Source organism: Porites lutea, chromosome 11 (assembly GCF_958299795.1).
Source record: "Porites lutea chromosome 11, jaPorLute2.1, whole genome shotgun sequence".
Taxonomy (NCBI): domain Eukaryota; kingdom Metazoa; phylum Cnidaria; class Anthozoa; order Scleractinia; family Poritidae; genus Porites; species Porites lutea.
The window spans coordinates 27,177,002-27,199,831 of NC_133211.1; the positions used below are offsets into that span (position 1 = coordinate 27,177,002).

At 38.1% G+C, this 22,830-nt stretch overlaps 3 protein-coding genes across 4 annotated transcripts in view; 2 read left to right on the forward strand and 1 right to left on the reverse strand.

Moving 5' to 3' along the window:
- Window positions 1-819: 819 nt before the first annotated feature.
- Window positions 820-5,588, reverse strand: LOC140952537 (uncharacterized). Of its 2 annotated transcripts, XM_073401962.1 has the most exons (7): window positions 5,533-5,588; window positions 4,982-5,343; window positions 4,274-4,401; window positions 3,035-3,087; window positions 2,204-2,362; window positions 2,007-2,117; window positions 820-1,482 (listed from the first exon to the last, which is right to left on the reverse strand). In XM_073401962.1, exons 2-7 carry the CDS (start codon window positions 5,316-5,318, stop codon window positions 1,293-1,295), a joined length of 978 nt encoding a protein of 325 aa, XP_073258063.1. In that variant the 5' UTR covers window positions 5,319-5,343; window positions 5,533-5,588; the 3' UTR covers window positions 820-1,292. The 2 variants fall into 2 exon arrangements, with proteins under 2 accessions (XP_073258063.1, XP_073258062.1); XM_073401961.1 differs by lacking the exon at window positions 5,533-5,588 and having other exon boundaries at window positions 4,982-5,407.
- LOC140952535 (MAP kinase-activated protein kinase 5-like) overlaps window positions 5,539-22,830 on the forward strand; it is a 29,407-nt gene continuing 12,115 nt past the window's right edge. The window contains exons 1-7 of the mRNA XM_073401960.1: window positions 5,539-5,604; window positions 8,112-8,185; window positions 8,375-8,450; window positions 9,283-9,380; window positions 10,394-10,502; window positions 10,702-10,791; window positions 11,410-11,505. Coding sequence (XP_073258061.1) covers window positions 5,569-5,604; window positions 8,112-8,185; window positions 8,375-8,450; window positions 9,283-9,380; window positions 10,394-10,502; window positions 10,702-10,791; window positions 11,410-11,505 — 579 coding nt within the window. The 5' untranslated portion in view covers window positions 5,539-5,568. The remainder of the gene's footprint in view (window positions 5,605-8,111; window positions 8,186-8,374; window positions 8,451-9,282; window positions 9,381-10,393; window positions 10,503-10,701; window positions 10,792-11,409; window positions 11,506-22,830) is intronic.
- On the forward strand, window positions 12,605-15,283 carry LOC140952533 (E3 ubiquitin-protein ligase TRIM71-like). The gene has a single exon (XM_073401958.1). It carries the CDS (start codon window positions 12,999-13,001, stop codon window positions 14,958-14,960), a length of 1,962 nt encoding a protein of 653 aa, XP_073258059.1. The 5' UTR covers window positions 12,605-12,998; the 3' UTR covers window positions 14,961-15,283.

Here is a 22,830-nt window from a genome sequence, read left to right on the forward strand (position 1 = left end):
TTGAGGGGCTTATATTCAGAGGGGCTTATCTAGGGAGGGAAATTTACGTTTCAAAATCGATTGGGCTAGCCTTGTAGTTGGAAGTAAATTTACCGTTTTTGCTCTGTTTTACGTTGTATTTGAGGGCAATTTTATTATATTTGGAGGGGTGATTTAACGGAGGGTTTTTTGCATTATCGGTTTGGGGGGGGGCTTATTTTCGGAATTTTACTTAGTAAGCTAGCTTTGTTGCATTTCTTCTTTTTCAAGCAACCAGCAAACTACACAAATTTTAATTCATTTAGATTATTTTAAAATATTATGTTTGCAAGAAAGACACTTATAAACAATATTGCAGGCCTTCTTCAGATATAATTATAACTCCCTCTCTTGATTGCATTCTGCATTTGTGAGCTAGAAAATCACATTAGTTGTACCTCCATTAAGAGGCCACCTAGAAAAGCGGCCATAATCAAAGTCCTGAAATAATTACATAGAACCCAATAAGAGTTTTCCCATTGCTGTCACCTTTATTATATGTGAGTACATAGCCATCAAGCACTTGAAAGACTACGTTTGGCTTTATTTTCAGAATTTGATGAAGGAAAACAGTCCAAGAAAGAAGGTGAGGACTGATTGTGGACCAGTAATGCTGTCCCTGTCATGTGTTTGTTTTAAAATAAAGTGATGTTTCTGAAAATATTATGCTAATTAACCTCTGTTGAATGGCAAACCCCCATAAAGTGGCCACTTCCCAATACCCCGAGGGTGGCTGCTTAGTGGTGGTTCAACTGCATTATACCTCTTAATATGTAATTATTAAAATAATAATCTCATAAAATCTTAGACAGCAAAAGTTCCTGTTTTATTGCATACATGTAGGTCAAGAACGTGAGCAATGGTGAAAACAAAGTGTGATTTTTGCAGTCTAATAAAACCCCTACATAAGACTTTTAATACCACGTATTTAATTTGTAAGCATGCAACAAGAAATATGTAAATTGAGATCATAACCTAGCTGTATTTCCTTCATATTATGTAAATAAGTATGTCAGTCTGGGGTCAATTTAACAAAACTTTTGGAAGTGTAATGTACAAGACAGTTAGACTGAGTGCACAATTTTGTACCCCTTACTAGTTTTTGTACCTAAGCTGCATTTAATTAATTAGTTTCCCTGGCCTGAAATAATGAGTGACCTTAACTTGAGAAAATAATTATTAACATGGTATATATCATTGATATTTTAACATGATTTTAAGTCAATAACTAAGTATATTCATGTGTTAGGATGCAGCATTTCTAAAAAACCTTATTATGGACTCTCAAAACCTGAATCATAAGTTAAAATTTGGCCAGATGGGCTTACACGGCCATCTGAAGGACTATAAGTGTTTCGAAATTTTTGTAGCAGCTCCATGTTGAACATAGAAAAGTTGTCCTCCTTTGGCTTTTCATTTTCCTTCCGTGATTTGTACCGCTGATAGGGAGAGTCATCAGGAGAACTGCATGGATGAAGAAAAAAAACTTAAAGATTATATTTCTACGAGACGTTAAATATATGACTTAAATTGAATAAGAAAAAGGAAAATGGGAATCAGCTCTTGCTTTAATCTTTAGTGTTGAAAGGTATTGGTCTGGTCACTAATTTGACCTTTAAAGAGCTGAATAAGAAACAATAAAATCAAATTTTTTTTTATAATTCATAAAATCCATCTTCCAAAGAGGTTTCATTATTTTGAAGGGAATATCATCTGTAGGATTTTTCCCACAGACATTAAAGTTGCATCGAGATCTTGATTGAGCCACAACATGGCCAGCCATCTAACAGTGAAAGTGTTGAAATCCATGAAAACAGTTTTTGTTACAATCAACATACTAACCAGCCAAACAAAGGTTTGTCACTACAAAAGGTCATCTTGGTTGGAGGTTCTCCATTGACCCACCATTGTTTAGAGCCCTGAGAACACTGTGTACTGTCTGTGTGGGTACAATTTTTATTAAAGGGTGGCAGGACTTAGCACCTTACCCAGAAGAAGATCCAGTGAGTCTCAGACTGTTTCTGGCAGCTGCAAGGTCATCTATGGAGGGACACCTGGTGGAATTCTTTAAGTGAACACTGCTACAGCTGCTGTTGATCCTACATGAATTCAGACAAAGAAATACCAGCATTTTAAGAACATTCATTTGGATACTATATTCATAAGCCACTGACAACATGCCTACCTCTTTTGATTTACGCCAGGCTTTGATTGAACTGCTTCTGTGTATGAATTTTTGTCATGCAGCTTTCTTCTTGCTGGAATGCTTCTGATTGATTGGAGGAGTTCCTCTTCTCGGCGGAACGTTCCTGAAGGAGTCCTTGGAATTTGCTGGTATGTTAATCTGTTTCGAGTCATTCAAGGAGTTAAATATTGGTTAGCACATCCTCTACATCATATCCCCCACCAATGATCACCTGGTGCAAGGGTGTTATTAAAATAATACCTGTATATCATTTTAATTTTATAGTTTGGTGGTACCCTATGTAGGACTCTGTGTACGTACGACACGTATAAGATTGGGCACAAGCTGTGAAAAAATAGAGACAATTTGAAAGAAAAATAGATTTTAAAAAAATAAATCAGCTTCAGATGGTGTCACTTTAATTATAATGTGCAGCACTGTCTTGAAAGCGGCCATTCTCTGGTGGAGTAACTATAATAATAAACGTTTCGCACGCAACAGATGTGTATGGACAACTTCATTGATCTTGGGATAAGATGGTAAAGCCTTGGAAACAAGAAAAGAAAATCTCATGTTTCCCTCATTGGAACTAAGCCAACCTATTTTTAAAACATTGTTTATTTTTTGTCTCTAACATCACATCCAGTGACATAACTAGCTGCAGCAAATTGTAAGCGTTGAAGTCTCTTCAAGAAAAAATCAGGAAGTGGATAAAATAGTCCCTCAGACTGGCAAAAAAATTGTTTATGAGGGATATCAAGAAGACAAAAATGTTACACGCAGTGTGCAATAAATAATTTATCTATCAATCAATTTTTTTTAAAACTTCACCTTGTATCAGCAGGTAGATGTACTGGAGAAATCAAGCCCTTGGAATCTGCAGACTAAATATATTTTTGCTAAATTAACTGGAGGATTCTTTTTTTTAACTTGCACATCAATGACATCAGTGAAACCCTGCTTACAGACATCTGTATATAACAGACAGTTTTGTCTATCCCAGCGATAAGCTCATAACAATCTTTTCTGTAAAATTACCCTGGATAATGGACACATTACTTTAATTTTGTGTCGCAAGTCACAAACTCTCATATATCGTATTAGCCCTGCTTTATGGACACTGGGTATCTCTGAACATTTTCTATTTTCATTTTCTGCCAGTTGCAGGGTGCAAAGAAAGTTATTTTTACAGCTTGCCATTCAGGCAAGCTGAGGCTAGCATATACTAGCCCAAACGTCATTTCAACTAGCCCCAAAAACTTTTTGATGAGCTGAATTGCTTTCACAGTTCTTCTGTAATTTGAATTCCTCAAAAAACTTCACGTGCCTGTCAGGCACTAGCACAACATTTCACTAGCACTATAATTGACTAGCACGATAGCAAAATCCATTAGCCCTGTAGCCTGCAAGCGAGCTCTCCTATTTGGGTGAGTGAAGCAAGTCTCGCGAGAACGCTCGCGCATTCTCGCGAGGCTCACTTCGCTTGCCCAAATAGGAGAGCGTGCTCGCAGGCTACTAGCCCTGGGCTATCGCGGACACTACATGTACTTTCTTTGTACGCTGCCATTGCAATCGATTTTGTCAATTATAGTGCACATGACATGTTTAATTTTGATAATTCTGTCTATCTTGCGATGGCCGTTTGATAAAGTTTTCTATTGGTTATAATACACAAGTTTCACTTCCTTTAGCTTTTTGCTTTCAGTCATTGCACCTTTATATCTTTATGCCAATAAAAAACTTCTCTGTGAATTTTTTTTTTGACAGCCCGCTCTCAATATGGACACCTGGGCGTGGTTCCTTGAAAGACGGTCAAGTTTAACTCAGGCTTAAGCCAAATTTTCAAGCAAGATTTTCTTGTCTGAGAACATGCAACTACTGTTGAGCCTTTACTCCGAAATACAGTAATGATAACACAAAATGTTACTCTAAACAATGGATCTCAAAAACAAATCATGGATTTAGCACTAATCTGCCTTTCAGGAACCGGGCCCTTGATAATACAGACTCCATGGTATGTACCCTTAGCCTTTCTAAAAGTTTCTTTTGTCGAATGAGTCGTTAACTTACCCTGATAGGTGGTGGGGGAGGGGGTGGTGGGGGTGCAGTTGGTTTCTTTGGTGTGCTTGTGTAAAGTCGCTCTACTTTACGCTTTTCTGCCAGTCTTCTGGAAAATCTGATCCCAGTCTGCTTACCATCTTAATTGAAAAGGAAAATGCTAAAATCATTAATTATGTTAGGGAAAATAAATATAATATTCCTTTGATAAGATTGCAAGCAAATTTAATACTAGCCTGTTCCAGGCGTTCTGATAGTGGGGATGGGAGAAAGAGTAGTGAGAAGGGAAAACGGCAATTCCACTGTCCTGAATGCCGCCTGAAACACTGGTTCTTGACTACCAAATTACAAACAACACAGACTTATAAAAAGCCATATAACTGCAGTCTACAAAAGACAATACCCTGCTTTGCCAAGGGGTCGGCCCAGTGTATGGACTAACAATCAAGCAATTTGAAAAGTCCAGCGGCCTGGGACAAAGTTGGCCTACCTGAAGCAATCTACCTTCTATTTTACATGTATGTGTTGAAGTTCAAATTTTTTTTCTGGGTCAAAATATTCTGAACCAGTTGATTACTTTATACCAGTTTAACTCTTTCAAGTAAGTCACTTTTTTTTACTCAAGTAGGGTCTTTTCTATGAGACATTTTCTTTTTTCATCGATCAACTGCTACGTCAAATAAGGATCATAATATTATGTTTTGCAAAACGATGACAAACCTTGTGCGTAATTGAATGCTGATTCCATGTCATGCATCAGGTTTTCTAACTCTTCTCTACATTGATTTTCAGGAAAGTATTTTTCTAAATAATCATCTTGTAACTTATTTAACACTTTCACTTTAAGATACTGGAAAAGTTTGAGGTTGTCGGCCTTTTTTCTTCGGACAATCTTGTAAAACTCCTCTGGTTTCGCTTCGATGTGATTGATCAAATCATGCAAGGCATCTCTTGTGTTTTGAGCAGATCTTTTATCAAACTCTTCGCTTGGTATCTGCTGACAAAAGCTCACAGGTAAAGGCGAAGGTTGGTCGAATTCCTCAAGTAATTCCGCCATCCCGTTTCATTGGCAAATCGCCAAGCTGAAAGAAGAAGAGCCAAAAGAAGTCGGTTTTCGTTTGAGATACTTTTGACTTTTTCAAAAAATGGCGCTTTGATGAGTAAGGACTTGGTACGAGTTTAGAAGAGCCAATCAAAACTCAGATATTTCTCTGAGACCAATATTTATTGTGAAAGCGGTCGACTGTAAAACCAAAGCATACGTCATGTACCTACTCCTGAAGATGATCTCATAAATTTCTACAAACATGGCGGACCACACAAGCAGGGAACTTCGATTCAAGGTAAATGGGTCGAAATTCATTATTCTTTCCGTATGAACTTATGGGAATGTAATTTTCCTGTTTGTGGTTCCTGGTTGTGTAAATGCGAACTTTGTCGATAATGTGTGACGTGAAATGTCAACATGCATATTTATTAATTATAATTTAGCCGGAAATCCAGCGTCAGAGTACGGTATTCCTACTGCATAGAAATCTGACTGATATTTGAACTGCTTATGGCTCTTTCGTCTTCTAAATAGTTGATACAAGGTGTTTCTTTTTCTCCACACTAAGAATTGAGGAAAGGGGCTGTTAGGAGCACGATGCTCTTGAAAAGGGGAATTATATGTATGTTGCAGGACACGGGAAAAGGAAAGGAAGGGGAAGATATGAGCTTATATGTTACAGATCAAAATTATATTCAGGTTAAAATTTTTTAACCCAGCTTGATTCTCAATTTCCTTTGTCTCCTAGCCCTAATTAATGAATATTAAGGGTTAGGAGACAAAGGAAATAGAAAATCAACCCAGGTTAAAAAAAATTTTAACCTGAATTTAATTTTGAGCTGTAACATAGATACCATGTGCCAGAGCAAACACATTCAGTCTTTCCTCGCCTTCTAAAAAAAAAATAACCTTCTGCATCAAGACATGGGAAGAAAACCAAACATCTTTGTTCTTGATGGCTAAGTCAATTCTAAACATGCCCATCCCCTCCCCCCCTCCCAGCATTTGTCAGACATTTGTCATTTTGTTTTGGAAAAGCTGCAAATGCCCCATGGTGGGGCTGGGCGTTCATACAAAAACCCCACGGTGGGGCTTAAAAATAGGGTACAAATGCCTCACCCCGGGATAACACCAAAATTGAATTTCCAATAAATAAGCTGCAAATACCATATTTATGGGAAATCTCTAATAACTTGCTGATCAAAATGTGAGAAGCACCCTATGCATCTTTTCCTTTAAACTCTTCAAATGATACATTGATTGTATTTCCTCCATGAGCAAACTGATCCCAATGGCAGGAAGCAATTTCTTAGACATATGCAAAAAATACTGTGGGATAGGGAAGAGATGGAGCAAAAATCTCTTTAAAGCAAAATTATTAAAAATATTCTGTAAAGAAATATCTAAAGCTATCCAGTTAGGCATATTTTGAATTAAAATACTGAAAAAGGAATGATGTTAACTGACAAACTCCCCACTGCCGAGACTAACAAGATGACAAATGCCAGACAAATACGGGGGGGCATGGGCATGCTTGGGATTGACTAAGCTATAACTGCTAAATTTTAATTCACCTCTGAGAATACAGGGTATACTTGAATTCCAGGGTAAACTTTTGCTGTGATGTGAATACCCCATTCTAGTTTATCCTCTGGCCAAAAGTTTTATGGACTCCATCTTAGTCACTGTTCGCATATGAAATTGCTCTATTCCAGCTTAGTCATTTTTTGTAAGTGAACCCTTTTAAAACAGTGAGGCAGTCGTGAAGATTAAACTGTGACCCCATTCTAGAAACTCTTGTTGGAAATCTAACCCCGTTATAGTCAATCTAGACATGAAAATACTACCTCTCCTTGTGGAAAGACCCTAGTAGCCTGTTGACTGAAACCTACAACAAATCTTATTCTTAATGTCAAATTTCACCCAGTGATCAGCCCTTTGCATCAACCCTTCATTTCCATTTTGTCATTAAAATAATTTTACGAAATCTTCTCCAGTGAGAGCAGCAACCAAATATAATAAATTTTATTTTATTGTCATAGCATAATTTACTTGGATGTAAAGTAGTAGGCAATTTATCACTTTAAAAGTTACTACTCACATTGTATGTAGGACTGTCGATAAGGGCTGGTAGCCTGCTAAAACCGCCAGCTATTTAGCCATCCTTAGGCGGCTACTTTCATCTTCTTTTACCATAACTGCTAACAAAAAATAAGCACCATCGAATAAAATTGTAAAGCATCAGTTTGAGCGCATATTTATAAACAGGTTTAGATCTGTGAAATGTTTGAACTGTGGGATGTCTTGGAAAGCCTGGGACATTTCGACGGCATTGTTCCCAGTCTTACGTGTATTCTGATGAAACAACATGGTGTCCGCAGTGGAAAATACCTCTTGAAAAACCCTGGAAACGCCATTTCTGAGACTTGAAATTATTTTCAAAATGTTCCTAGCTTCCTCAGCCCTCAAGAACTTGTGCCTTTGGTGTGAGTTACAAAGCCGCCTACTATTCATCATCCGCCTGCTACTTAAAAACATTTTGACAGCCCTGTGTATCATCCGTGGTGGCCTGTTAGCCTAAAAGGAGGGTCAAGAAAGTGGCAAAGTCACAACAAGTCTACATAAAATCATGAAAATTCAAGTCTCACAGGATAGTGGAAAAATGCCATATGCAAATGCCATTAATAGGGACAATAATACAAATGTGACCTGCCTGTATTTTAGTTGGATGTAATCATTAAGCAGCCTTGTAATCATCTTGTCACTTTTGTACTTTGCATTTGCTGTTTTATTTTATGGCAGAATAACCCAATAGAGGATGATTACATAGTTGATTGGAATAGGAGACTTGGATCAGGAATTAGTGGACCAGTCAGGTATGTATGTGTATGTCAGTGTCAAGTACCTAGAACATTTTGCTGCTTGTGAGCCAAACAGTCATGGATTATAATTAAATAATTATTATACTTATATATGCAATCAATATTTAATTCATGCACTGAAATCACAAAAGCAAAAAAATAAATAATTGTAACAGTTGTTGTAATATCTGCATCTCTTTTTAGGTTGTGCAAAAGTATAGCTACAGGAAAAGAGTTTGCCTTAAAATGTTTACTGGACTCTCCAAAGGCTCGCACAGAGGTGAGAATTAATGTTAGAAGTCATTAAAAAGAGTGTATATTGGTTATATGTAGAAATCTAGTTCTACGGTGTGAAATATGAGGTGGACATGTCACAAACTAACCCTATATAAAGCCCCATTTATCTGTTACAGGTTAAAATTAAATTTGGGTTAATTCTTTTTTTTAACTGTAACTGATGATGATTCTCAATTATTTCCTTTGTCTCCTAACTCTAAATTAGGGAAGGACACAAAGGAAATTGAGTTTGAACGTAGGTTAGAACGATGTTGACCTATATCGTAAAAAGAATAATTTGAAAAAATGAATCTTACAGGTCTAAATTTATTCATTAACCGAAGTGGATTCTCGATTTCTGTTGTCTCCTAGTTTAGCCCTACCATTTATATTATTTGGTCAGTTTAAAGCTGCATCAATAGCCCTAAATTTTATTTTAGTAAAATTCAACATTCTATTGGTCTATTATCAATGCTGCATTCTGATTGGTTGAGCTACTACTAGGCTATATGTTATAGCCCACTAGTACCGAAAAGTGCTTGCTTTGAAAGCCAAAACAATGGCGGCTGAATCACATTTTGCTAGCTTAAGTTGTTTTGTCTCGATATTTTTGACTAACTAGTTGGATTCTACTAAAACAATTATTCCTCTCACCCTCATGGCCTCTGAGTCAATAGCCCATTTGGCCTTTGGCCTCATGGGCTATTGAACCAGAGCCCATTCAGGCTCGAGGAATAATTGTTAAGTATTTTTGGATACTTGATGCTTTCACACAGCATACATTCTTTTCCAATGAAAATGATATTTGTACTATTGTGATTTTTGTTTACCTGTAGGCCAAGGTTCACTATCTGTGCAGTGATAACCCTCATATTGTCTCCGTGATTGATGTCTATGCTGTTAACTTCAGGTTCCCGGGAGAAATGAAACCTGTGTAAGTCACACAAGTGTCTTGATGATTATGAAACAGTTTGAATCGGAATTGTTTAATAATTATTGGAATATGCACAAAGTTAAGATAATTAAGCATTGACAGACATTGGACATTGAATTATTCGTCTCACAGTGATACAATCGAACAGCTCTGAGTTTGTTACTTATAACCTTCCCTTCTCACCCGGGGGGGGGGGGGGGGGGGGCATTTCTTGAGGGACAGGTCCTTCTCATTGCCTCTAACAAAAACCGCTTGATGAATTTATCAGCTTGTTTTTAGTTGACTATTGTGTACAAGGTAGGTTGAGGTAGGGAAACAAGCATCAAGTCCTCAGAGACAAATACTGGGTACATACTAAAGGGATAATTGTGTTTACAATACTTTAGTCCTGCCATTGTTTGATTACTGTTCGCCTGTCTGGGACAGTTGTGGGGTTGGGAGCAAAGCCTATCTAGATAAGCTAAACAGATGCGCCGCATGTATTATTGAAGGTCGATCTATCGGGGCTGAGGAGTTAAAATCAACACTTGGCTGGCCTAGCCTACAAGTACGCAGAAATTATCTAAAATGCGTCTTAGTCCATAAGTGTTTTCACGGAATAGCGCCTTCGTACTTACTTTCAGAGTTTAGACACGCGCACCTTTTCCATGGCTTTAACACCAGAAGTCGTGATTTGCTGCACTCTCCCTTCGCAAAAACTACCAAATACCAAGGTAGCTTCAGAATAAACGGAGCTCGGACCTACAACACCCTACCGAGAACCATTAGACCAGTAGAGACCCTCAGTGAATTCAAAATCAAGCTAAAGCTTTACTTTAAACAGTAACACCTGCGTTACATGTTGTCTTAACTTAATTAATTGTCTAATTGTAATATTTTAATGTCTTTGTTTTTGTGTTTTGTCAGGGCTCCATTTAAACTAGCTCTGCTAAATTGGATGCCCCTGGATAAATATTGAATTAAATAAATAAAGTGTTTTAACTGAGATGGTATTTCCAAACCTGTTTTTACAGTCCCAGGATTTTGATGGTTATGGAATTGATGGAGGGGGGTGAACTTTTTGAGCTTGTGAGAACAAAACGACGATTCACAGAGAAAGAGGCTGTTCATTTCACTAAGCAAGTGAGTTCTTAATATCCTTGAAATTATCTTTAATTAAAATTTGTAACATTTTGTTGTTGTTGTTGTTTTTTTTTGCTGTTTTTGGCTTCTACCAATCATTGTTTCAGTCACTGTATAAAGGAATTATTAACAACTTTTTTGGTGTGAAAGTGGGAACTTTTAAGGAACCTGAAACCTTAAAATTGTACATGTTTTTCAGATTGCCTTAGCCATTTACCACTGCCATTCATTCAATGTCGCTCACAGAGATCTTAAACCAGAAAACTTACTCCTTCTTGACAAAAGTGAGGTAAGCTAAAGAAATTTTCTTTTTAAATTTTTTTATCTCAGTTTTGACCTTTCTGTTTACTATGTACAAAAAGTAAAACTAAAAACGGAGAACAAAACGGAATTATATATTTATTCGAAAATCAAGCTTACTCTTTGCTGGAAATTTCGCTTTCTAAGGGTAACAGAACCCCAAAAATGTATTCTTACATCAGGAAGGAAAGCACTTAGCGTAGTGCAAGCAAAGATTTGGATGAATTATTTCTTTTTTTCTTCGTCCGAACGATGAGAAAGAGGTGGATTATTTTTTTTATACATGTTAATAGCTTCGAACGGACATTTCTCGAAAAAAAAGACCCTGGCCTCGGAAAGCTGTTGTTGTTTAATATCATATGTTGATAATATGACAATATCAGTTAACAAAACAAAATTGACTGGTTTCAATTATTAGTTTGGACCTGTTCTTTTGTTCTCTAGATTTTGATCTGAATATTTATTTATGGGCTCGAAACGTTGCCGGGACTCTCCAGAAACAGGCCTCAGAAGAAAATGATGGAACTGTAAACGGCATCTGGAGGAGAATGAATCTGACTCCGGCTGCAATTTTACATTCATTATTATTGTTTTAAAATTATTACAGAACGTGATTATCAAGCTTGCAGATTTTGGATTTGCCAAGATTGACAGAGGAGATCTGGTTACACCACAATTCACTCCTTATTACGTGTCACCTCAGGTAAAAATAAAATAACTCAAAATGATTTAGTTCTCCCCCAGTTTTAGAAAGTACTGAACGATCAGCGTCTACTAATTTTAGTAAAGTGTCCCTCTGATTTAAATCAAATTCAATCCGTTATGTGTACGCTATGCTTAGCTCTTGCGCCGGCACCAAAACCACATCTTTTGAGCAGAGAGTGCTATTCTGGCATTCAACTTCTCCGTTGGCTTGAGTTCACAGGGGCGTCTTTCTCCGTTGTTCAACACCGTACGATCGGAGAAACCGTTTCAAAATCTTCCGAGGCAAACTGAGGCCCATTGTCTGTCCTCAACCAATAGGGAACACCAAATAGAGCAACCATGGGGTACTGTTGTGGTCAATTTTTACGCGAATGCTAGTTTCAAACAGCGACTCTCTAGCTCTGTCTTTTCTGCCCTTAATACGAAAATAAGAAGAACGTCTACAGCAACCCTGTGGGTTGGTCTGCGATTGCATTCTCGCACAAAGTACATATACTCACGCTTGAAATCGTTCGCCAGATATATAGGCCACAAGAGGCCTGGATTTTTTAGAGCCGTTCAGTGCACATTTTTGTCCTTTGCTCCACGAACGGAATCCTTTTTTTTTTTTTTTAACTGTCTCGTTGTAATCATAGCTCCTCTGGTAGCCTACTGACCGGCGCCATGACTTGTTTGTAATGTTTCACTAACACTTATTTTATGCGGACTTTCTCGTGTAAATGGGCGCATGGAAAGTTAAGAGTACAAATAAAAACGACAGTGGTACCGCGAGAGAGGAGGAGGCGCGTGAGGGAAAAGCGCGCCTTCCCCAAAGGTCTACAATAATCGCGTTTCCGACAGCGCGTAACGTACAGGTTAGCTTACTGAGCAGCCGCAAAAAGCGTAAAGGGGAAGAGAGGAAGAGCAAAATGGCGAAAGGGAAAAGGGAGAGCGGAGAGTTTTCCTCTCTTTATTAATACCCTGTCCTTTTTTCCCTGGCCCCTCTCTTCTCTTGACGCCTGTCGGCTAGGACGAAGGCTACATACACACCAGTTTGTGGTTTCTCGGTCGGGTGACTGGATGTCCATTCGATTCTGATTTGTCATGATTAATAAACAATTCCGAAATATTTCAGGGGTACATGGTTTTCATAGTTTGACAATAACTATGAAGATGCCGTCTTCATTCTTGCCAGTTAGGGTGTTTTCAGGTCAGATAATGGACTGATTAGGTGATGTGTTGTAACCCCAGGTTTGTCCACAAAATATCACCTTTACAAAAGCTCGCTCCTCTCACTGTAAATATTATTTGTTGGTCATCCTTTTCTGAGCAGATTAGCAATTCCTAGAAATCCAGAATTAAATCATTCTCAGAAGTCAGCAAAATGTCAAAACATTTCAAGGAGCTGTTTGTGATTGGTTAACTAACATGATGTGTTGAGGTCACAAGACTTGATTTCGCCGGTCACCCTTTACAGTCTGCGAGCCATTTTTCTGCTAATGACAATTCATCATGGATATTAAGACCTTGTTATATAATCTTCACGAAGAAGTATCCTGTTCTGTGTGCATGTGCATGTTTACTACACCAAAGCAGCTACCTTGCTTGCATAGTTTCTGCCTACACTGTCTGAATGGGATTCAAAGAACAAGCGGCATTCATGATAAAATTACATGTCCTGAGTGCAGGAAACAGTTTGTCATCCCTGGAAGTGGAAATCCCAGCGAATTTCCCACAAACTTTCGCATTAACAGATTGCTGGATGTTTTGGCGATAAAAGAGTGCAACACCGCAGGCGTGAAATGTGGAAATTGCGACAAGCGAAGCGCCGAAACTTTGTATTGCTTTCAGTGTTGTTCTTTCTGGTGTGCAGAATGTATTTCAGCTCACAACATCATCCGAGCAAACAAACAGCACAAGACACTTGCCTTGAAAGACTTCCAAGATCAAGATATCGAGGCGGTGTTAAAGCGACCTGCCTTTTGCCAGACGAAGAACCACGAAAACAAAGAGTTGGAGTTCTTTTGCAAAGTATGTCAAGTCGCCATTTGTAACGCTTGTGCTGTTACAGAACATGAAGGACATGCGAAGGTGATTCTGGAAACTGCAGCAAATGAGAAGAAACTACAAATCGTGTCTCGCATTAAATCACTGAAAGATATAGAAAAAGAAAAGAGAAATCAAGTTGAGAAAATCGACCAAGACAGTATTGAAGTTCAAGTGCAAGTGGCTGACGTGAAAGGCAAGGTACAGACGAGCGCCGAACAATTAATTGCGATCATCGAAGCGAAGAAACAGGATATTTTTAATGCGGTTGACAAACAAGCACACGACTCCCTCAAAGGACTAACATTAAAGAAAGACCAAATTGAAGATGAGCTGAAAAAGATTCAATCTGCAATCAAACAAACCGAGACTTTGTTGGAACAAAGCTCCAACGCTGAAATTTTAGGATTGAGTAAAACATTTGATACATTCCTTCAAGAACATGGCGTACAAGTTAACTTTGACTCTAAGAGCATCCCTCGTTTTAGCTATATTGACAATGTAGAGCTTATTAACCTAATGAAGGCTAAAGGTATAGGTAATGTTGAAACTGTTTTCAATGAAACTAAAGCGCAACCGGCTCAAGCAAAGTGTTTCAGGCCTTTGCTGTCTTTTGGAGAGGAAGGCAAGTCTTTTGGAAAGCTTTACGCTCCCTGGGCGGTGGCAGTGAATGATCGTGATGAAATAGCAGTCACTGAGCTTTATAACAACAGAGTGTCAGTATTCAGTAGTGATGGTACCCACTTAAGATCATTTGGTAGTAAAGGTAGTCATAATGGTGAATTAAACTGTCCTCGAGGAATCGCTTGTGATAAACATGGCAATATTATCGTGGCAGACACGGGTAACCACAGAATTCAAGTATTCAGTGGGAATGGTAAATTTCTTAGTAAGTTTGGTAAAGAGGGAAGTCTTGATCACCAGCTTAAGTGTCCTAACGGTTTGTCAATAACTAGTGACGGTGATATTATTGTTGTTGATCGTTTTAATAAACTAATCAAGATATTTTCTTCCAGTGGAGAATGCTTACATAAATTTGGCATTGAAGGTTCACTGGTTGATCCCTTGCACTGTATCCAGCAGGGAGAATATTTTATTGTTTCAGACTTTGGAGATCAGTGCATCAAAATGTTTAACCGTGAAGGTAACTATGCATTTCAATTCGAAATGAAGGTGAACAAGGATGAAGAGTCCAAAAAGCCTGCCTTCTTGTCAGTTAACAAAGAAGGGTTGTTAATGGTTTGTGATTACTTTAACCATAGAGTTCAGGTGTTTGACCTTTGCGGGAAGTTTATTACAAAGTTTGGAAGTAAAGGTAGCAGGGCAGGAGAGTTTCGGACTCCGGTCGCTATAGCAAGTCTTTGTGATGGAAGAGTGGCTGTGTCTGACAGTCGTAACCACCGAATCCAAGTGTTTGATCAGATGTGATCTTACCAGTCTCAAACTGTTGCGCTTTGTCTCAATGTTTTTCGTAGCGTTATGGAGATAGATTGATAATAAACTGTGAAGGATCGACATTTTGATATCTGCGCTTTTGCTTATAGTTTGTTTTATCAGAATAAAGTGTTTTTTATCAGAATGTAAGTTTGAGTTAGAGTGTTTTGAACAAAGATTGACAATTCGACGATTTATTACTGTCCTTTTTTATTGTTGTAAGTGTAGATCTTATTCTTAGTTTGCTAGTAATACGATCCTTGAGGCTGTTATACTTATTTTTGAGTATTTTATCACTAGGAGTAGCAGCAGTGATAATTTCTTTTCTGATTACTTGATTCGCGCACACACTTCCGCCCTCTAATGTCTCTGAGGTCGAGGTGCAGCTGCGAAGTTGAAAAATATTCAATGATTTTGGTGAAAACAAATAAGTCTTTACGTCATCTGTTCAATTTATGCCTGTCTACTGAGACAGTAGAAAATAAAAATGAAATATTTCCTGTAACGTTTGATGGGTTGGGAAGAAGAGGGGGTGGGGAAAGAGGAACGGTCAAAGGTAATTTCCGGTTTTCGAACATACAAAAATCAGCGAATCCGCTCAGCAGAACCGTATCTATTCAAACCCACTCTCCAGAGTGATGTAAGAGCCCCGTAAACACAGATCTGGGTAAAAAAGTAATGCGGTTTCAAAAATGTCCGGATTCCTGTGGAGAGAGCATAAAACTTCAGGAGGAGGGGGCTGAGATCTTAGTGCTTTCTTTCTCATTCTGCGCCATTTGTTGTAGCCTGCGAGAGTATCCGGTTTTTTTCGGCTCTAGTTTCAAGGGGGGGAGAGAAGCGACGACCGGAAATACGTCTGCGGTTCGCAGGCTACATTTGTTGAGGGCGTTCGTTGACGTTGGGAAGTGGCGTGGTGGATGAGGGCTGGGGTTTAAATTGTAAGTCAGCTGAAATGGGCAAATGCCTCCTCCTAAATCCTCTGCTCGTTTTCGCTTGCGAAAGTCTTTTAGTTCGTTTTGCTCCATACTTATATATGAATATATTTATATAGATATTTGCGCCTTATAAGTTTTGAAATTTTGAAATCAAATACTTGACGCTATTTAGTGTGTGTAAAAGATTTAATGGTCATCATGGGCTTCCATTTAAACTCTAAGAAATCATTCACCATTCATTCTGAGTGAATGCGTTTTCTGAAGGGAAGGCAGGTCTGGCCCGCGTTGCACCGGCCCCACCTTACTTAGACCATTAGTATAGAAGGGTTAGAGCGTCTGCGCGCGACGCAGGCTAATGCAGGTCATGCGAGCACTAGAATTCGCTCGGGTTATCGCGTAGGTGACAAGAGACCGGGAAGAGTGCGGGGTGAGACATGCGAAAAACATCTGAACACCTGCTCGAAAAGGATGTTTAATTTCTTTCCCCTTCTCTCGCCCGATTAAGGTGGCCCGAACCTGTTTATATGCGTGTTGGTTATGTTTTTGATTTGCGTTTTTTCAGAATGAAAGATCTAACCGATTTCTATGATTTTTGGCATCCTTAATAAACAATAATGGACTTTAAGAAAATGTGATATATTTTCTTGTGGGTATAAAAATCTTTGAGATATCGGCATATATTTAAAACCGCATTTTTACGAAAAATGTAGATAACTTCGAAATCCCACGACAGATTTTTCCCTAACTTTAGCAAATAAGCCTCAGAGCTCTCTAGTTTTACATCTACAAGTCTGAAGGCAATCGTGACCGTAGAACTCGTTGCACAAAATCCTGGTCAAATTTAACCTTAAAATGCTACGCTAACACATTTGTGAAAGATGACGCACAAATAGAGGACGACTGCCGACAGACTACCCCCTATCTGAAAGGATATTCCTATAGCTAAAGCTTTATTGCAAGAAACAGAGTAATCAGAAACTTACGGCGAATACAGTTGGCACTTTAAGAAGGACAATTTTGAGTTGAGTGCGCGCTGATATTAAAGAACTTCTATTCATCAAACTTACTTTGTATTTGTCCCTCTCTTTTAGAAACAAATCTTAACAAAGCAAAATATAGCGTCGCAGGTTCCTGTTTTGAAGAGAAATAAGGCCACCAACTCCAGTACTTCTAACCGTCCATTTTTCAGCTGCAATGGAAACCCTTGTATTTGGTAATTTATTCACGCTTTTAAGACTTACCATTGTCAGTGGTGCCGCGAGAGAGGAGGACGCGCGCGAGGGAAAAGCGCGCCTAGCCCAAAGGCCTACAATAATCGCGTTTCCCACAGTTAGTGCGTAACATATTGGCGAGTTTTCCTGTCTTTAATCCCTTGTCCTTTTTCCCCTTACTCCTGTCCGATCCTCTCTTGAAGCTGTCAGCAAGGACGAAGGCTAGATACACACTAGTTTGTGGTTTCTCGGTCGGGTGACTGGATGTCCATTCTGATTTGTCATGATTAATCAACATTTCCGAAATATTTCAGGGGTACATGGTTTTCATAGTTTGACAATAACTTTGAACATGCCTTCTTAATTCTTGCCAGTTGGTGTGTTTTCAGGTCAGGTTATTATGTATTATTATATCAGACCAAGAGCCATAATAGGACAGAGAGGGACACTCCCAGTCACGCCTTTGGGATATCTTAATCCCAAAAAAGTTATTTTTAGAACTATGCGGACCATGCGGAAACAGTTTCCGGTAAACTGGTTGACTTCCGGAAGATTCAGCGCGCCAAAGCGAGGCGGGGTCAATAAATGAAAAAAATGGCTGCTAAAGTGGAGGGACAATGTGGAGGGTGTGTACTTGATAAATTGTCCTTCTTCAACGAAGAACCTACCATAGAAAATAGTTAAAACTTCTACACAAACGGATCCTTTACAAGAAACGGTAGAAATACAGTTAAAGCGACCGCGTGGACCATCGTTTTTGTTGGAACAGCTGGAAAGAGGACAAGTAGCATTGCGTTTTACACAAAATGCGCGGGTCCTACAAAGACGACCGTACAAGCGACCGTGTGGACGTATTTTCTGTTGAAAGAGGAAGGAAAAAACGTATAAAGGCTTCCAGTATTTTTCTCAAGGACATGACCAGGAATCATGTGGAAAACACCTTTCCCTGCTTTGACTGATATTTTGTACCGTACTTCACATGGAACAATTAACAATTATTCTTGAACACGAGTTGAATAGAAGCGGAATATTCGCGGCGAGGTTAATATTCCTAAAGCCACTATTCAGCAAGATTAAAAATCAGTAAGGAGACCATTTAAGTTCAATGTGATTGACGGTTTTGACGGATCAATTCATGTGTGAAAATCGGTATGTGCAAAAGTTTGATCTTTACAGAATTTTCAAACATTGCAAATCAAATCGCAGTTAAAAATCCTTTCGCAAACAATGGCCTAATAATGGGTTATATGGAATAGCCAGAACTTTAAATTCTGCTTCCCAGCCTGTGAAGAAAAGAAGAGCTTTGTTTTCATCTGTCGACTCGCCAAGTTAGGGAAAAAGGGTTCTTGTGCGGCAAATTTGTGTTGTTCTTTAATAAGTGCAGACAATGGTGGCCCGGTTGCTCGAGGTAAGGCGCCGTTTCTCTGTAGTTTTCTTGACATTGAAATCTCGAAATTTCGTAAAGATTTGCTTTTAATTTTTTCTGTCACAAGTTGAATTTGATTTCTGGGGAAAATTCGCCTTTGAAGGAAATGTTGAGTTTACACAGAAACCACCTCTTCTATTCAATTTGTAATTGTCAACATTCCATCGAGCGAAAAATACTGCTCAGTAAAGTTAATCGGAAAACGTTCTTGAATACTTTGAAGTCTTCCTTACCTTCAAAAAAATGGACCCTAGCGAATTCTGAAAGGTTCTTACTCTAAAAAAGATTGGCAAAACACCGAACTATCTCATTTTTTACTCGAGAGGCTAAAACACCACAAAGATCACTGAATTTGAAAACGATTTTTGCTTGTAAAAGCTTTATTTGTGTAAGGCAGAAGCATATAACCCCGAAGCGTATAACTCTGTCGCAATGCTTCTGTGTAAGGTTATTTGTGTTTTTTCATGTTGAAATAAATACTACAGTATGATAATCTCATGTGGCGTTTATTTGCTTTATGTGGTTTTACCAAGCCTAATATTTTCCTCATACACCTGTAATAATGAACTTTTACAGATCCTGCACCACAATGTGTAGGTAAGATTTCCATACAACCCCAAGCATTCACTATGTGTGTTAAATAATGTAAGCTTGCTGTATGTATAATAAATGTAGGGGTTTGAATGCAAATCGTACCACAGCATAATTCAAACTTCAGGCATTCGTGGATGCACAGGACCTTTTGATGTTGTGTTTGCCACTTAGTGATCCAGCAAGTTTTCTCTATTTAAGTAAGCACTCATGTTTTTAGGTATCAGCTGCTGAATGTAGTCTTTTCTTTTTTTTCATTATAGAAAGCACTCAAAAGTATTAAGAATAAAAACTACTGCAATAAGTTCAAGCTGTTTATAGCTTCTTACTGAGTTGTGTCTTATTTTTTTTTTACCCCCTCCCACACAGAAAAAAGTACAAACTTATAATAGTGTATGGCAAAACCTGTATATTTAAGCGGACCCCATATTAAAAGTTACATCCTATAAGCAGATGAATAACTCAGTATGTTTGAAAAGTTTCTAACCATATTTTCAGAAAAACAATGTTTTCAAAAATAAATGTATCCATACCCATTTTAAGGGGTATTTTCTTTGTGTTAAAAGGTTTCAACCAATCATTAGAGCTGCAAACATTATAGCCAACTGAAGAAAACTTTACATTAATTTTATGTTCCAGACATGCATGGGATATCTGTTTTATTCAGACTCATAAGATTTTGTTATAAGGATTCATATACATGCTGCTTTGCAAATTTTTCTTGAATTTTGCTGCCTATAAACCAATCAGAAGTATAATACAGACAATAGTAAAGTGAGCACCTTTTTGCATTTCAACATGTTGAAACATTGACTTTATTAATATTAATGTTGCATTTCTGATGCTCTTAAAGCCGAGTCTGCAGGCAGAGCAAGTTTGTGTGATCTTTTGCTTTTAAGGCATCCACCATGACAACCCAATCTTTCCCTTTAAATAATCTAATAAATTCACATGTTGCTGGCCTGCACATTATGATTGATCAGGCCTCATGCAACCATTAAGACACCACAGGAAAGTTAAGCTGATCAGTATTTGAGAATATGACCTTCATTGAGGAAGGGTTTAAGTTAAAAATGGCAGTATCACATTAAAATAAAACCTTAGGTCACACCTTGACCTCTTAATTAAGTCAACTGAATTTCTTTCATTGGTGAGACAATCAATTTATGCACTTGCATGCCAGGGTTGCATTGAGAGAAACATTCTGGAGCAATAAAACATAGTGTGTGACTGAATCAATTGCATCTATTCATGCCATGGCTTGAAAGAGGCAATGTAGGGGAAAGCACCTAGAAGGAGACAAATTAATAGTAATGTAGTGTGTACAATAACATGTGTAGGTTGAGTTTGATCATCCGGGTGAACATAGTCCTGAATAGGACTGTTGTTGTTGACAGTGACTACGTTCACCCGGACAATCAAACTCAACGTACTTTTGAAATGACTCCTGGGTTCAAACCTTTCACAATAATGTGTGTGTCACTCAGTAATGGTCACACTCTTCCCAGTATTCCTCAAATTTCAAATCCCAAATGCAGTGGCAGCCATATAGTTTAACAGAAGTATAAAAAATAATAAATAAATAAATAAGTGCTCCCTTGCCCCAAAATATAGAACTTGCACTGTTTGTCAAACTTGTACATTATTTTCCCCAGTACCAATTCCGTGGCAAGGTCATGCAGAGATCTTAAAAGAGAATTCATGATTGCTAGTATTATTGTTCCTTCAATTCAACCTGTCAGAAAACAACAGAAAAGTTTGCAGACACTGAAAGACATATAGACTGCAAGCAGTCTCTCTTTTGCTTGAAAATGTGTAAGCAAGAGTATTTGAGCAGCGTATTCGAATTTGCGCCCTCGCAACTCACACAACTTCGCTGCTCAAATACTCTCGCTTACAGATTTTCAAGCTGAAGAGAGACTGCTCACAGTCTAAAAGACACACAACATAAAATGATGTACCAGTTTTATGAAACCTTTACATATTGTATTTTATATTATATCTTCAGGGAGGGAGCCAGCCTGGCATAAGGACTCAGTTCTTCTCTCTTTGCACCCTCACTCATCCTTCTTTTTACCACCTATTTTTATGCATACAAGGTTGTTATAAATAAAAAAAAACCTGTATAATTTTTAGAATTAGGGGGACATCCACACAAACTTTGCTGCTTTCTGCTTATTAGAGATATCCACTAAATTGTGGAAAGAAACGTTTTGCCACATTTTGAGCTATTCGACTGCTGAATACAGGGTGTCTGCTTAATATGGGGTCTGCATACCATACAATGTAGAAGATGAGTTAATTAGGCTTTCACTGAGGAGGGGAGGTACAAGAAATAAGACATAATTATAAACAAGAAGCTATACACAGCTTGAACTTATTGCAGTAGTTTATATTCTTATCACTTTTGAGTGCTTTCTATAGAGAAAAAAAGAAAAGACTACATTCAGCAGCCGACACCTAACACCACGAGTGCTTACTAAAGTAGACAAAACTTGCTGGATCAATAAGTGGCAAACACAACATCAAAAGGTCCTGTGCATCCAAACCCCTATATTTATTTTGCATGCAGCAAGCTTATATTATTTAACACACATAACAAATGTTTGGGGTTGTATGGAAATCTTACCTATACATTGTGGGGCAGGATCTGTAAAGGTTAATTATTACAGGTGTATGAGGAAAATATGAGGCTTGGTAAAACAAACTCCAGATGAGATTATCATACTGTCGTATTTATTTCAACACCGTTTGCAACATGAAAAACACAAATAACCTTACACAAATAAAGTTTTTACAAGCAAAAATCGGTTTCAGGATACACGCTCAGTGATAGTGTTTTAACCTCGCGAGTAAATAATTCGTGAGCTCGTTGTTTTGCTAATTTTTTTAGAGTAAGAACCTTTCAGAATTCGGCAAAATCCTAGGGTCCACTCTTTTGAAAGTATGAAAATACTTCAAAGTTTCAATATTTTTTGCTCGATGGAATGTTGACAATTACAGTTTAATCGAGTAGAAGGGGTGGGTGAACTCAACGTTTCCGTTAAAGACAAATTTTCCCCCGAAATCAAATTCAACTGACTTATGAGAAAAAAAACTGAAAGCAAATGTTAACGAAAGCTCGAGATTTCAATTAAACAGGGCAGAGAAAACTACAGAGAAACGGCTCCTTACCTCAAGCAACCGGGCCACCATTGTCTGCACTTACAAAGAACAGCACAAATTAGCTGCACAAAAAACCTTTTTCCTCTAACTTGGCGCGTCGACAGATGAAAACAAAGCTCTACTTTTCTTCTTAGGTTTGGAAGTACAATTTACACTTCTGGCGATTCCATACAAACCATATTGGCTATTGTTTCCGATTTGATTTGCAATGTTTGAAAATTCTGTAAAGATGAAACCTATTGTTTACCGATTTCCACGCATGATTTGATCCGTCAATCAAATTGAGCTTTTTGGTTTCTTTACTGATTTAGGAACATTAACCTCCGCTTCAATTAACCTCGTGTTCAATAAAGAATTGCTAATTGTCCAATGTGAAGTGCGGAACAAAATATCAGTCAAGCAGGATAAGGTGTGTTCCACAAGATTCCCAGTCATGTCCGTGACAAAAATACTGGAAACCTTTATACGTTCTTTTCCTTCCTCTTTCAATAGAAAATATGTCCACATGGTTGCTTGTACGGTCGTCTTTGTAGGAC